Source organism: Pantherophis guttatus, chromosome 17 (assembly GCF_059756535.1).
Source record: "Pantherophis guttatus breed Tessera chromosome 17, ASM5975653v1, whole genome shotgun sequence".
NCBI lineage: Eukaryota > Metazoa > Chordata > Lepidosauria > Squamata > Colubridae > Pantherophis > Pantherophis guttatus.
This window is the reverse complement of record NC_142079.1, coordinates 13,603,037-13,618,373: the sequence shown is the minus strand read 5'-3', so window position 1 is coordinate 13,618,373 and position 15,337 is coordinate 13,603,037. Positions and strand designations below refer to the sequence as shown.

The 15,337-nt window shown below is 46.5% G+C and overlaps 1 protein-coding gene across 1 annotated transcript in view; it reads left to right on the top strand.

Moving 5' to 3' along the window:
- Positions 1-15,337, top strand: part of AACS (acetoacetyl-CoA synthetase) — a 62,275-nt gene that overhangs the window by 21,454 nt on the left and 25,484 nt on the right. Inside the window, exons 5-9 of the mRNA XM_087880056.1 lie at positions 2,469-2,566; positions 5,528-5,642; positions 8,603-8,684; positions 10,683-10,830; positions 13,501-13,581. Coding sequence (XP_087736182.1) covers positions 2,469-2,566; positions 5,528-5,642; positions 8,603-8,684; positions 10,683-10,830; positions 13,501-13,581 — 524 coding nt within the window. The remainder of the gene's footprint in view (positions 1-2,468; positions 2,567-5,527; positions 5,643-8,602; positions 8,685-10,682; positions 10,831-13,500; positions 13,582-15,337) is intronic.

Below are 15,337 nucleotides of genomic sequence, written 5' to 3'. Positions count from 1 at the left end.
ACTCGTTGTGACTTACGCAACTGAGCTTTGTGGCTCGAACCAGCCAGGCTTGATCTGAGGACTATCCCTTGGCCTAGTAAGGAGATGAAGTTCAGGTTTCCCGTCGGGTTTCAAAATGTGCCACCGAGCCCGATGGACCAGTTTGGGGGCTGGGTGCCTGCAACCATTCCTGGTTCCCCCTTGAGGGATCCCAACCTGCTCCAAACCTAACAATTTCCCAGGATCTCGAGGACCGCCTGGGTACAGCTTCTTCTTCCTGGTTAGCCGGATGAGTTGGTGGTCTTCTTTAAAGAGAAAGTGAAGATGTGGGGCTTCCCCTTCCTCTTCCCAGCCTCGGTTTGGGGTTGTGCAAACTTCTTGCCTTTTGTGCAACTCACCTGGGTTGCGTTACCTGTCGGGGGAGTTGGCAGGAAGAAACGATGATGCAATATATACATCTAAGAGACATCACGGATGGTTTGGGGGCCTTTGGACCAGTGGTGAGTTGCTCCTGGTTCGCGCGAACCAGTAGTGGCGGCAGTAAAAGGTTCCGCCCACCTACCCAGACGTCATCAAAAAAGCTCTGTGCATGCACAGAAGTGCCAGATGCTTGCTTTGCGAGCGCGCACAACCGATAGAGAACCGGTAGTGCCGGAATTTGAAACCCATTACTGCTTTGGATCCAGAGCAGGGGTGAAATGCTCCCGGTTCGGACCGGATCGCCCGATCTGGTAGCGATGGAAGTGGGTGGTTTGGAGAACCGGTAGTAAAAATCTCTGCCCCCCCCCCCCCAATTGCCCAGCTGAGCCGCACAATCATCAGAGGCTTTTTTTTTAATTTTTAAAAGCATTTTTTCCTACAACCTCTTCGGCCGAAAAAAATGCTTTTAAAAGTAAAAAAAAAAAAAAAGCCTCTGATGATCGCGCGGCTCAGCTGGGATCATCAGAGGCTTTTAAAAGCATTTTTTCTACAACCTCTTCGGCCGAAAAAATGCTTTTAAAAGTAAAAAAAAAAAAAAAGCCTCTGATGATCGCGCAGCTCAGCTGGGATCATCAGAGGCTTTTAAAAGCATTTTTTCCTGCAACCTCTTAAGGTTGTAGAAAACATGCTTTTAAAAGTAAAAAAAAAAAAGTTGGCCACGCCCACTCAGTCATATTAACCCCCCCAAGCCACGCCCACAGAACCGGTAGTAACAAATTTTACATTTCATCACTGATCCAGAGGTTTCAAACTGGATTTCTTCGTGGGCCAGATCAGCATTGTAGTTCTCTGCGCGTTTTCTACCAGCTGTACGGCCTCCTGAAGCACTTTGCCGGCCAAAGCAGGCCGTGCTGGGGCCGCATGTGCCCCCCCCCCTTGCCCCGTTTTGGCTGGCAAATGCTTCAGGAGGCCGTCCAGGCTGAAAATGGGCCTTGGTAGTACAGGGGTTTAAGGCACCCTGTTATTAAGCTGGTTATTAAGACCAGCTGCCTGCAATTACTGCAGGTTCGAATCTCGCCAAGGCTCAAGGTTGACTCAGCCTTCCATTCTTTCTAAGGTAGGTAAATTGAGGACCCAGTTTGTGGGGGCAATAAGCTGACTTTGTATAAATATACAAAAGATGAAGGCTATTGCTGAGCACATTGTAAGCCGCCCTGAGTCTCCGGAGAAGGGCGGCATATAAATCAAATTAAAAATAAAAAAAATAAAAAATAAAAAAAAATGGGCCGCACGGGGTGCCACCCCCATGCACCCCATTTTGGCTGCCACAGGCATTGTGGGCCGGTCCTTTGTTATTTCCACACCGCCCCCATGGGCCAGATTTAAGCACCCCGCGGGCCTTGAGTTTAACCTCCCCCCCCCCGCTTTGGATTATCTGATCTGATGTGGCTTTTACTTTCTTTTGGTTTTTTTTTGAAAAGTTTTATAGGAAATACAAACATTTTCTCCCCCCCACCCTTCCCCCCTCAATCCCTCCCACCCCTCCTTCCCCTCCTTCCCCCCCCCACCCCCCCTCCCTAGACTTCCCAGAACAAGCACAGGGTATAGCATTCACAAACATAAAACTAAAATATGCTAACAAATTATTGCATTCATATTCTCCCTAAGAGCCTTGATAGTACAGTGGTTTAGTGCACCCTGTTATTAACACAGCTGCCTGCAATTTACTGCTGGTTCGAATCTCGCCAAGGCTCAAGGTTGACTCAGCCTTCCATCCTTTCTAAGGTGGGTAAATTGAGGACCCAGTTTGTGGGGGCAATAAGCTGACTTTGTATAAAATATATACAAAAGGATGAAGGCTATTGCTGAGCGCATTATAAGCTGCCCTGAGTCTTCGGAGAAGGGCGGCATATAAATCAAAATTTAAAAAAAAAAAAAAAAAGTCTTTAACTCCTTATTACTCAAAAAACTATAAACATGAACTACTTAAAAATATTTTTACTTTCTTGATCCCTTGGTGTCTGAAGCTAAGATCCATCCTCCTTCTTCCGTTTTTGCAACCGTTTCAGGTTACCTGCCCAACGGGATCCACGCCGTGGAGGCCATGCTGGCTGCTGCCAGCATCGGGGGCATCTGGAGTGCCACGTCGCCGGATTTTGGCATCAACGTGAGTGACCCTCACTTAAGCACCTCGTTCCTAGATCCCCGTTCTACATTTGCACCCTCTTAAAGAAGGGCGAATTCCTTTTGGGCAAAAGCAATAGCCGACAGTCCTCGACTTAACGACCGTTTGTTTTAACGACCGAAGTTTACAGTGAGACTGAAAAAAAGGATCTTGCCACCTCAATAACGCGTGATCAAAATTTGGACACTTGGCAACAGGCAGGTATTTTATAATAGTTGCAGGGTCAGGTGATGGTTATGGTAGCAGTGGTGGCGCAGTGGTTAGAAAGCAGTATTGCAGGCTAATTTAGCCGATTGCCAGCAGTTCGACCTTCACCGGCTCAAGATTGACTCAGCCTTCCATCGTTCTGAGGTGGGTAAAATGAGAACCCAAATTGTTGGGGGCAAGACGCTGACTCTGTAAACTGCTTAGAGAGGGATGGAAAGCACTCTGAAACGTTATATAAGTCTATAGGGCTATTGCTATTCTTCCTTTTCCCTGTTCCTTCCTTCCTTTTCCTCTGCCCACTGCCAGCAGTTCAAATCTCACCAGGCTCAATGTTGACTCAGCCTTTCGTCCTTCCGAGGTGGGTAAAACGAGGACCCAGATTGTTGGGGGCAAGAGGCTGACTCTGTAAATCGCTTAGCGAGGGCTGTGAAGCACTGTGAAGCGGTATATAAGTCTAAGGGCTATTCCTATTGCTATTCCTGCCTGCCTGCCTGCCTTTCTTCCTTCCACGGTGCGCAGTGGTTACAATGCAACATTGCAGGCTAACTCTGCCAGCAGCCAGCGGTTCGAATCTCACCGGGCTCAAGGTTGACTTAGCCTCCCCTCCTATATAAGCATATAAGTCTAAGGGCTATTGATATTTGTGACCTTCCCTGGTTTCCGACAGGCAAAATCAATGATAGAAACCAGTGGTGAAATGTAAAATTTGTTACTACCTGTTCTGTGGGTGTGGCTTGGTGTGTGTGGGGGGTTAATGTGACTGGGTGGGCATGGCCAACTTTTTTTTTTAACTTTTAAAAGCATTTTTTCTACAATCTTAAGAGGTTGCAGAAAAAAATGCTTTTAAAAGCCTCTGACGATCAGACAACTCAGCTGGGATCGCCAGAGGCTTTTAAAGGCATTTTTTTTTCCTACAACCACTTCGGCTGAAGAGGTTGTAGAAAAAATGCTTTTAAAAGTAAAAAAAAAAGCTTCTGATGATCGTGCGGCTCAGCTGGGCATGGGGGGGGTGGCAGGGATTTTTGCTACCAGTTCTCCAAACCACCCGCCACCATTGCTACCAGATCCGATGATCCGGTCCGAACTGGGAGCATTTCACCCCTGGTAGAAACTAGATTCGCATAAGAACTCTGAGATTTGCTTAAAGGCCATGGCAAAAGCTGCAAAATCAGTTGTGACTCGCTTAACAACCGTATTGCTTAGCCGTGGAAATTCATAAGTCGAAGACGATCTGTAGACTTCAGAGTTGACTTTTATGGTATCACCAGAAGAGGGGAGTCATGCGCCACTGTTTTTAGCCAAAGACTGAGTATTTAGGGGGAAAAAGATTGATCTAATGCTTTTAGTCACAGTTCATATAAATGTATGTTTGTGTGTGTAATTTAGGGCATTGGTCCTGCAATTAAGATCTCAGCTGAATTTAATTTTAAAAGTCCTCCATGTCCTGAACTGGAAGCCAACTTGCAACATACGAATCAGTGGTTCTAACATGGCTTGTCTTCTGCTTCGCTGGAGATGTCTGGAGGATGGACATCTAGTTCCATGAATGGTGGAACGAGGCTGAAGAAAAGACCCGTTCTGGATGCTGACACACACACTGGGATGTGTATGAATAACAGAGTTGGAAGGGATCTTGAAGGTCTTCTAGTCCAACCCCCTGCTCAAGCAGGACACCCTATACCCGTGATGACGAATCTATGGCAAGCGTGGCACACGGAGCCATATCGGTGGGCACGTGAGCGTTGCCCTAGCTTAGCTCCAGCACGCATGCGCACGCCGGCCAACTGATTTTTGAGCCTTCAGGGCCCACCGGAAGTCGGGAAACGGACCATTTCCTGCCTCGGGGGGGGGGGGGGGGCAGGGGGAGGCTGTTTTTGCCCTCCCCAGGCTCCAAGAAAGCTTCTGGAGCCTGAGGAGGGCGAAAAATGGGCCTACTGGGTCCACCTTGCCATCACGTGCCAAAAGCGGTGGGAGCATGGTGGGGTTGCATGTGCGGGGGGCAGGGTGCATTGAATTACGGGTATGGGCACGCGCGTGTGTGACCCTCCCGTGTCGCCCCCCTTTTGGCACGTGACGGCAAAAAGGTTAGCCATCACTGCCCTATACCATTTTCAACAAATGGTTGTCCAGTCTCTTCTTAAAAACCTCCAGTGATGCTAATATGCTATTTAGTATACTGTCTTTGGTGTAAGCTGCCCAGAGTCCTCGGAGAGTGGGCGGCATAGAAATATGACTAATAAAATAAATAAAATAAACCCGGGTTGTGAAGTCAAGATGGCTTCCCCGTTGATTTGTTGCTTGTCAAAAGGAAAATCATGTGACCTTGGGACTAGTGGTGGGTTGCTACTGGTTCTACCTGGATTGGTGAACCTGTGGCAGTGGCGGGAGGCTCCGCCCACCCATACTGGACACTTATGCGCAGAAGCAGAGCGAATGAGTAAACCGGTAGTGACGAGTTTTGCAATCCAAAACTGCTTGGGACACAGTAACGGTCATAAGTATGAACCAGTTGCCAAGCGTCTGAATTTTGATCACCGAGATGCTACGAAGGTCGTAAGTGTGGAAAAAACCCGGACGTAAGTCACTTTTTTCGGTGCCGTCGTAACTTTGGAACGGTCACTAAACAAACGGTTGTAAGTCGAGGACTGCCTCTAAAGAAAAGGTGGCCCTTTTCCCCAGGTTTGTTGAATTCTCTGCTAATGCCTGGTTCCCTCCCACCGTCCGTCCCCCCCGCAGGGCGTTCTGGATCGGTTCTCCCAAATTCAACCCAAGCTAATCTTCTCCGTCGAAGCTGTCATCTACAACGGGAAACGCCACAATCACCTGGAAAAGCTGCAGAGTGTCGTCAAAGGTAAATCAGCTGCGGTTTTTTTTTCCCCCCAGGCTTGGAAAGGATGCCGCTCCTTTCTGTGCCTGAATGCAATATAAAAAAATGCAACATATTGAATGCAACATGAAGGAGCCCTGTTTAGCGCAGGAGTTAGAATGCAGGACTGCAGCTAATTCTGCTGAGCCAGATTGTTGGGGGCAATGTGTCGACACTGGAAACCACTTAGAGGGGGCAGTAAAGCTCTATAAAGCGGTATATACAGTCAGGTCCAGAAATATTGGGACATCAACACAATTCTAACATCCTTGGCTCTATACACCACCACAATGGAGTTGGAATGAAACAAACACAATGTGCGTTAACTGCAGACTGTCAGCTTTAATTTGAGGGTATGTACATCCAACTCAGGTGACCGGTGTAGGACTTACAGCAGTTTGCGTATGTGCCTCCCACTTGTTAAGGGACCAGAAGTAATGGGACAGAATAATAATCATAAATCAAACTTTCCCTTCTTAATACTTGGTTGCAAATCCTTTGCAGTCAATCACAGCCTGAAGTCTGGAACGCATAGACATCACCAGACGCTGGGTTTCATCCCTGGTGATGCTCTGCCAGGCCTCTACTGCAGCTGTCTTCAGTTCCTGCTTGTTCTTGGGGCATTTTCCCTTCAGTTTTGTCTTCAGCAAGTGAAATGCATGCTCAATGGGATTCAGGTCAGGTGATTGACTTGGCCATTGCATAACATTCCACTTCTGTCCCTTCAAAAACTCTTTGGTTGCTTTTGCAGTATGCTTTGGGTCATTGTCCATCTGCACTGTGAAGCGCCGTCCAATGAGTTCTGCAGCATTTGGCTGAATGTGAGCAGATAATATTGCCCGAAACACTTCAGAATTCATCCTGCTGCTTTTGTCAGCAGTCACATCATCAATAAATACAAGAGAACCAATTCCATTGGCAGCCATACATGCCCACGCCATGACACTACCACCACCATGCTTCACTGATGAGGTGGTATGCTTAGGATCATGAGCAATTCCTTTCCTTCTCCATACTCTTCTCTTCCCATCACTCTGGTACAAGTTGATCTTGGTCTCATCTGTCCATAGGATCTTGTTCCAGAACTGTGAAGGCTTTGTTAGATGTTGTTTGGCAAACTCTAATCTGGCCTTCCTGTTTTTGAAGCTCACCAATGGTTTACATCTTGTGGTGAACCCTCTGTATTCACTCTGGTGAAGTCTTCTCTTGATTGTTGACTTTGACACACATACACCTACCTCCTGGAGAGTGTTCTTGATCTGGCCAACTGTTGTGAAGGGTGTTTTCTTCACCAGGGAAAGAATTCTTCGGTCATCCACCACACTTGTTTTCCATGGTCTCCCGGGTCTTTTGGTGTTGCTGAGCTCACCGGTGCATTCCTTCTTTTTGAGAATGTTTCAAACAGTTGTTTTGGCCATGCCTAATGTTCTTGCTATCTCTCTGATGGGTTTGTTTTGTTTCTTCAGCCTAATGATGGCTTGCTTCACTGATAGTGACAGCTCTTTGGATCTCATCTTGAGAGTTGACAGCAACAGATTCCAAATGCAAATAGCACACTTGAAATGAACTCTGGGCCTTTTATCTGCACATTGTAATTGGGGTAATGAGGGAATATCACACACCTGGCCATGGAACAGCTGAGAAGCCAATTGTCCCATTACTTTTGGTCCCTTAACAAGTGGGAGGCACATATACAAACTGCTGTAAGTCCTACACCGTTCACCTGAGTTGGATGTACATACCCTCAAATTAAAGCTGACAGTCTGCAGTTAACGCACATTGTGTTTGTTTCATTCCAACTCCATTGTGGTGGTGTAGAGCCAAAGATGTTAGAATTGTGTCGATGTCCCAATATTTCTGGACCTGACTGTAAGTCTAAGGGCTATTGCTAGTGTTATTTTCCTTCCTCCCTCCCTCCCTCCCTCCCTCCCTCCCTCCCTCCCTCCCTTCTTTCCTTGCGTTCATCCATCCATCCATCCATCCATCCATCCATGGTGTGGAGTGGTTAGAATATGCAGCCTTGCGGGCTAACTCTGCCCACTGTCAGCTGTTCGATCCTGACCGGTTCAATGTTGGCTCAGCCTTTCATCCTTCCCAGGTCACTAAAATGAGGACTCAGATTGTTGGAGGCAATAGGCTGACTCTGTAAACCGCTTAGAGAGAGCTGTAAATGTCTACGGGCTATTGCTAGTGTTATCTTCCTTCCTTCCTTCCTTCCTTCCTTCCTTCCTTCCTTCCTTCCTTCCTTCCTTCCTTCCTTCCTTCCTTCCTTCCTTCCTTCCCTCCCTCCCTCCCTCCCTCCCTCCCTCCCTCCCTCCCTCCCTTCTTTCCCTCCCTTCTTTCCCTCCCTTCTTTCCTTGCGTTCATCCATCCACCCGTCCATTGTGTGCTGCGGTTAGAATATGCAGCCTTGCGGGCTAACTCTGCCCACTGTCAGCAGTTCGATCCTGACCGGCTCAATGTTGGCTCAGCCTTTCATCCTTCCCAGGTCACTAAAATGAGGACTCAGATTGTTGGGGACAATAGGCTGACTCTGTAAACCGCTTAGAGAGGGCTGTAAATGTCTACGGGCTATTGCTAGTGTTATCTTCCTTCCTTCCTTCCTTCCTTCCTTCCTTCCTTCCTTCCTTCCTTCCTTCCTTCCTTCCTTCCTTCCTTCCTTCCTTCCTTCCTTCCCATAGTGTGCTGTGGTTAGAATATGCAGTCTTGCAGGCTAACTCTGCCCACTGTCAGCAGTTCGATCCTGACTGGCTCAAGGGTGACTCACCTTCCATGCTAAGGAAGGTTGGTCACTAAAATGAGGACCCAGATTGTTGGGGGCATTAGGCTGACTCTGTAAACCGCTTAGAGAGACCTGTAAAAGAACCGTGAAGCGGTATATAAATCTTAAGTGCTTTTTCTTATTTGATCATCTTTGCGTTCCTGATCCTTTTTTTTCCTTTTAGGACTTCCGGATCTGAAAAAAGTTGTTGTCATCCCCTATGTATCTTCAAGAGAATCCATAGATATTTCCAGAATCCCAAACAGGTATAAAGCTTTAAGGATATTATGGGAATTGGCTGAGAGCGACTCACTTAACAACCACCTTACTCACCAATGGAGATGTGATCATAAGTCAAGATATAACCTTATCATAAAAGTACAGATTGTTCTTGACTTACGACCACACCTCCATTGGTAAGTGAGGTGGTTGTTAAGTGAGTCGTGCCCAATTTTTTTGCCGTTGTTGTTGAGTGAATCATAGGTTGTTAAGTGAATATGACCTTGCTTGTCGGAAGCTGGCTGGGAAGGTCACAAATGGAGATCATGGGGATACTGGGGATACTGCAAAATGTACTGGTTGCCAAGCACCCAAATTTTGACCCGATGGCCACAGAGATGCGACGGTCGTAAGTATGAGGACCGGTCTGAAAGTCACTTTTTTTTCAGTGGCGTCGTAACTTTGAACAGTCACTAAATGCAGGGTTGTAAGTGGAGGAATAAATACCTGTACAGGTAGCCCTCGACATGCAACAGTTTTGTTTAATGACCTTTCGACGTTACAACGGTGCTGGAAAAAAGTGACTTACGACCGTTTCTCACACTTACGACCTTCGCAGCATCCCCATGATCATGTGGTCAAAACGCCCGGTAAATGACTCATATTTATGACCGTGGCTGGGTCCCAAGGTCACGTGATCCCCTTTTGCGACCGTGCGATGTGCAAAGTCCATGGGGAACCCAGATTGACTTAACAACGGTGCGACTAAATTAACAACCGCAGGGATTCACTTAACAGCAGTGGCAAGAAAGGTCGTAAAATGGGGCAAAACTCACTTAACAAAACTCACTTAGCGACATAAATTTGGGGCTCCATTGTGGTTGTAAGTCGAGGACTTCCTGCATTAATTTGGGGGCCTTTTGAGTTCCCAAGGTTGACCCTGCTTTGGCGTGCTGATGGTTGCATAGAAAAATCTTAGCATAATATAATTTTATCATATTTTATCTAAATCTTAAATTATTGTGTTTTATTCCAATTTAATTTTAGACTATTTTATTCCAATTTCTTTTTTTTTTTTTTGAGTTTTAAAAAGTTTTATTACATATAAGAAATTCCATTTCTAAATAAATAGTGTGTTGTCTGTGTACAAATAATTTTGAGGGATAATAATCATATTTACAATAATATTCATCACGTTGGTACTGATCTCATAATAATCGTAGTACTTGCTTATCCATTTTAATAAACTTTCCTTATAAAATTAGTCCTTTCCTTAGATGTCCCTATTTCTAACTTCTGTTTTTATTGGCTAGCTAGCCATTGATAAAACGAGTCCCATGTTAAAAAGTATTCCGTTTCTTCCCTTTCCTTAATTTTAAGCGTTAACCTATCCATTTCATTTTAAATTGTATTTTATCCAATTCCATTTTAAATTGCTTTTGTCAATTTTTTAGTAAATGATGTGTTTCTGGAACTCTGCACTTCAATATGGCCCAAGGGCAGGATTCTACTTAACTTTTACTACTGGTTTGCATCGTGCCCGTGCACACTCTTCTGCACATGCGCAGAAGCTTCTGATGATGTCCGGGTCAGTGGGCGGAGCCTCCCACCGGTTTTACTACCGGTTCTTGCGAACCGGTCTGAACTGGGGGCAACCCACCACTGCCCAAGGGCTAATCAATAAAATGAATGGGTTATAGAAAAATCTTAGTAATATGCAGGGGTGAAATCCAGCAGGTTCTGACAGGTTCTGGAGAACCGGTAGCGGAAATTTTGAGCAGTTCGGAGAACCGGCAAATTCCACGTTTGGCTGGCCCCAGAGTGGGGTAGGAATGGTGATTTTGCAATATCCTTCTCCCAGGAGTGGGGAGGGAATGGAGATTTTGCAGTATCCTTTCCCCTGCCACACCCACCAAGCCACGCCCACCAAGCCACTCCATGCCCACCAAGCCACGCCTACAGAACCCATAGTAATAGAATTTGGATTTGACCACTGGTAATGTGGAATTGTGATTTTCACCCTTTTCTTCCCTTTTTCCACTCAGCGTGTTTTTAGAAGATTTTCTTGGAACGGGCAAGGGAGACCAGGCGCCCCAGCTGGAGTTCGAGCAGCTCCCTTTCAGCCACCCACTTTTTATCATGTACTCTTCGGGCACGACGGGCGCCCCGAAATGCATGGTGCACTCTGCAGGGGTGAGTGTCCCTTGTTTATTTATTTCGCGTACGGCACGGAACGCACGGATATTTGGAGTGGCACGGTGGCCTAGAGGTGGAGGTCTCGCCTCACAATCTGGAGGCTGTGAGTTCGATCCTAGGTAGAGGCAGATATTTCTCTCTCTGGGCACCGATGAGAATATATCTGCTGAACAAAACTCCACATTGGCGATAGGAAGGGCATCTGGCCATTCAAACACTCTGCTAACTCCATTCAGCTGCCCAGACTCCACCCCGCAAGGGATTATGTGGTCGTTAAATGAAGATTATGATGATGATGATGGAATGCACGGATATTAGGAGTATGGGAGAAATACAGAGAGGAGTGGTCACTTTTGTAAGATTTAAGAAATTCAAATAATTGTTTATCACGTTGCAAATTATATTTTAAAAGATGTTAGTTAGGGAAATTTAATTTAATTTAATTAATTAAATTTATATGCTGCCCCTCTCCGAAGACTCAAATGGTGAGTTCTAATCCTGCCTTAGGAATGGAAGCCAACTGGGGGACTTTGGGCCAATCATCAGGAGAGGGTGAGTTCTAGCGCCACCTTAGGCATGTAGTAAAGCAGCTGGGTGACTTTGGGCCAATCACCAGGAGACGGTGAGTTCTAGTTCTCCCTTAGCAACGAAAGTCAGTTGGGTGGCTTTGGGCCAATCACCAAGAGATAGTAAATTCTAGTCCTGCCTAAGTCATGAAAGCCAGTTGGGTGGCTTTGGGCCAATCACTAGGCGACTGAGTTCTAGTCCATGAAAGCAAGTTGGGTGGCTTTGGGCCAATCGCCAAGAGACAGTGAGTTCTAGTTCTGCCTTAGCAACGAAAGTCAATTGGGTGACTTGGGGCCAATCACCAGGAGACGGTGAGTTCTAGTTCTCCCTTAGCAACGAAAGTCAGTTGGGTGGCTTTGGGCCAATCACCAAGAGATAGTAAATTCTAGTCCTGCCTAAGTCATGAAAGCCAGTTGGGTGGCTTTGGGCCAATCACTAGGCGACTGAGTTCTAGTCCATGAAAGCAAGTTGGGTGGCTTTGGGCCAATCGCCAAGAGACAGTGAGTTCTAGTTCTGCCTTAGCAACGAAAGTCAATTGGGTGACTTGGGGCCAATCACCAGGAGAGGGTGAATTCTAGTGCCACCTTAGGCATGTAATAAAGCAGCTGGGTGCTGGTGACAGGAAATTCTAGTCTTGCCTCAGCCAGCTGGGTGACTTTGGGCCAATCACCAGGGAACTCTGAGTTCTAGTCCTGCTTCAGCCATGAAAGCCAGTTGGGTGGCTTTGGGCCAATCACCAGGAGACGGTGAGTTCTAGTTCCGCCTTAGCAACGAAAGCTATCTGGCCAGAGGGGTGGATTTTGTGGGGAAAATAGGAGGAGGCAGTTAGAATATGGGATGTATTCGCTGCCTCGAATTATTTCTAAAAATAATGAAGTGGGTGGGGGGGATACAAATAAATAAAAGAAGTGGTTTGCCCTGGATTGCAACCTGAAATGGATCCATTTGATTTCTCTATCCACATTTGTACGTGATCCATTTTGTGTGGCCGTTGCAGGATTTTTTCCCGTGCACCTCGGCTGGACTGTGAGAAAGCTTAATGCTCCAGAATCACTGTGAAATATTTATTTATTTATTTATTTATTTATTTATTCATTCATTCATTCATTCATTCATTCATTCATTCATTCATTCATTCATTCATTCATTCATTCATTCAATTTATATGCCACCCCTTCTCCGGAGACTCAGGGCAGCTTACAATGCGTTAAGCAATGGACTTCATACTTTTGTATATACCTGCTTAGTAGGGCTTTTGGCCCCCCCCAAGTGGTGTTCTTTTTTATACAAAGTCAGCTTATTGCCCCCACAATCCGGGTCCTCATTTTACCTACCTTGGAAGGATGGAAGGCTGAGTCAACCTTGAGCCTGGTGAGATTTGAACTTGCAGTAATTGCAGGCAGCTGGTGTTACTTAATAGTGCTTTAGTCTGCTGCGCCACCAAGGCTCATTATACATCATCATATTGGGCGTGCAAATGATTACTTATTTAAGTGCTTGGCTCAAATGTTGGTGTTGGTTCTCATCTTCAAAGTGCTCCATGGCTTAGGGCCCGGTTATTTACGAGACCACCTTCTGCCTCCGATAACCTCCCACTGGCCAACACGCTCCCACAGAGAGGGCCTCCTCAGGGTGCCGTCTGTCAGGCAATGTAGGCTGGCGACCCTCCGGGGAAGAGCCTTCTCTGTGGGGGCACCCGCCCTCTGGAATGAGCTACCCCCAGGGATACGACTGATCCCGGACCTCCGGACCTTTCGCCGGGCTCTGAAGACTTTTTTATTTCAGCAAGCCGGGCTGGGTTAAAAATCTTTTAATTGGGGAATTTTATGGGTAAGTGGTTTTAAATTGGAGAAGCCAAAGATAATTTAATTTCGTTTTAATGTATTTTAATATTTGTATTGTGTGTTTTTAATTCTGGCTGTTCACCGCCCCGAGTCCTTCGGGAGAGGGGGCGGTATAAAAATTTAATAAATAAATAAATAAAACTTTTGCTAATTAAAATGTAAAAGAGACTAAATTTTCATTTTAGCTTTCTAATGCAATTGAAGCTCTTTTCCTCTCTTATTTCTTTTTTTCTTTTTATTTTATTTGTCCCTGCAGGGAACTTTGATTCAGCACCTGAAAGAACATATCCTTCATGGGAACATGAGCAGTAATGACGTCATCATATACTACACCACGGCAAGTGACTTTTTCTTTAATTAAAGGAGAATATTTGTAGCTCAGGGTTGACATGAGGGGTCCTTGGTGCTCTCTGAGCTTCCTTATTTTCTTGGAGACGTTTCATGACCCAACTAGGTAACATCATCAGTGCTAGAAGGGAAAGGGGTTTGTGTAACGACGGAGGAGGTAAAGAGGAGAAGGAAGACCGTAGGATCCTTGGTGCTCCCTGAGCTTGCTTGTTTTCCTGCAAACGTTTCATGACCCAACTAGGTAACATCATCAGCGCTACAAGTTATGGGTTTTGTTGAGAGGAGGAGGAGGACGACTATGGGGTCCTTGGTGCTCTCTGAGCTTGGTGGTTTTCTTGCAGACGTTTCATCAGGGGGTTTGTGGAGTGATGGAGAAGAAGGGACTATTAAGGTCCATGATGCTCCCTGAGCTTTCTTGTTTTCTTGCAGGCGTTTCATGACCCAACTAGGTAACATTATCAGTGCTAGTAAGGAGTGCTGTTTGCTGTCAGTTTATATTCTGGTGGCTTGCCTCCATCAGTGTTGGTGGGGATGATCTTAGAGATTCTTTGGTTGGGCTGTTTGCTGTCGTCTTCTTGATTGGGGTATTGTTTACTTGATTGTTGGTCTGAAGTTAATCTCTGCTGACCTGGATACTGAGTCTTTTTGTTCTCTTTTTGGGGCTGGTTGATTGCCTCTTTTGCATCCTCTGTAGTTGTTGTTACGTTGACATTTTCTTTCCATGAAAACAAACATTAAATTGTGGAGAGTCTTCAAACGGGGCGTCCTTTGGAGACTCCCGCACGCGCTGTCTGCGCACTTCCAGAGAATCCTTCCTCATCCTCCAAGGAGACCAGATTAGATTAGCCCAAGATTAACGCAGATTAAAATCAATTACTCCGTATACTTGCGGATAAGCCCCTCTGCGGATAAGCCCACTCTTTTGAAATGTTTGCCGTGTTTTTATTTTCCCCAGTTGGCTTAACTGCAGGTGGCAGAAGCTTCATGGTATTTTGGGGGTTTAAAATTTGCAGAGTTTGTTTATCCGTGGATGGTTTTAAAAGGACGGATGAATATGCAATGCAATAGAATAGAGCTGGAAGGGACTTTGGAGGTCTTCTAGTCCAGCCCCCTGCTCAAACAGGAGACCCTATACCAGCGATGGCGAACCTTTTAGGCACCGAGTGCCAAAAAAGTCACGCGGAAACGTTGCGCGCACGCGCTCGTTGGGGCCGCGCTCTGGGAAAGCCGAACTTCTGGGTTCTAGTGCATGTGCACACCGATTTTCGGCATTGTCACATGCACGAAGGACAGCTGATTGTCATGTACGCATGTGCGCCAGAAACCTGGAAGACAACAGGCAAGGCTGCGTGTGCCGGGCGACATGGCTTCATGTGCCACTTTGGGCACCACGTGTCATAGGTTCACCATCATGGCCCTATACCCGTGATGGCGAATCTATAGCACGTGTGCCACAGGTGGCACGCATAGCCATATCAGTGGGCACACCAGCTCAGCTCTGGTGCGCATGCACGTGCCAGCCAGCTGATTTTCGGGCCTTCTGGGCCCACCAGAAGTAGGGAAACAGACTGTTTCCTGCCTCTGGAGGGCCTGGGATGGGGGGGAAGGCCCATTTTTCTTTCTCACCTTGCTCCAGATCCTCTCTATGCGTCTGGGGAGGGCGAAAACAGCCTTCCCGCCCCCACTCAGAGGCTCTCCAGAGGCCCAAAATGGCCCATTTCCCAACTTCCAGTTGGACAGGAAGT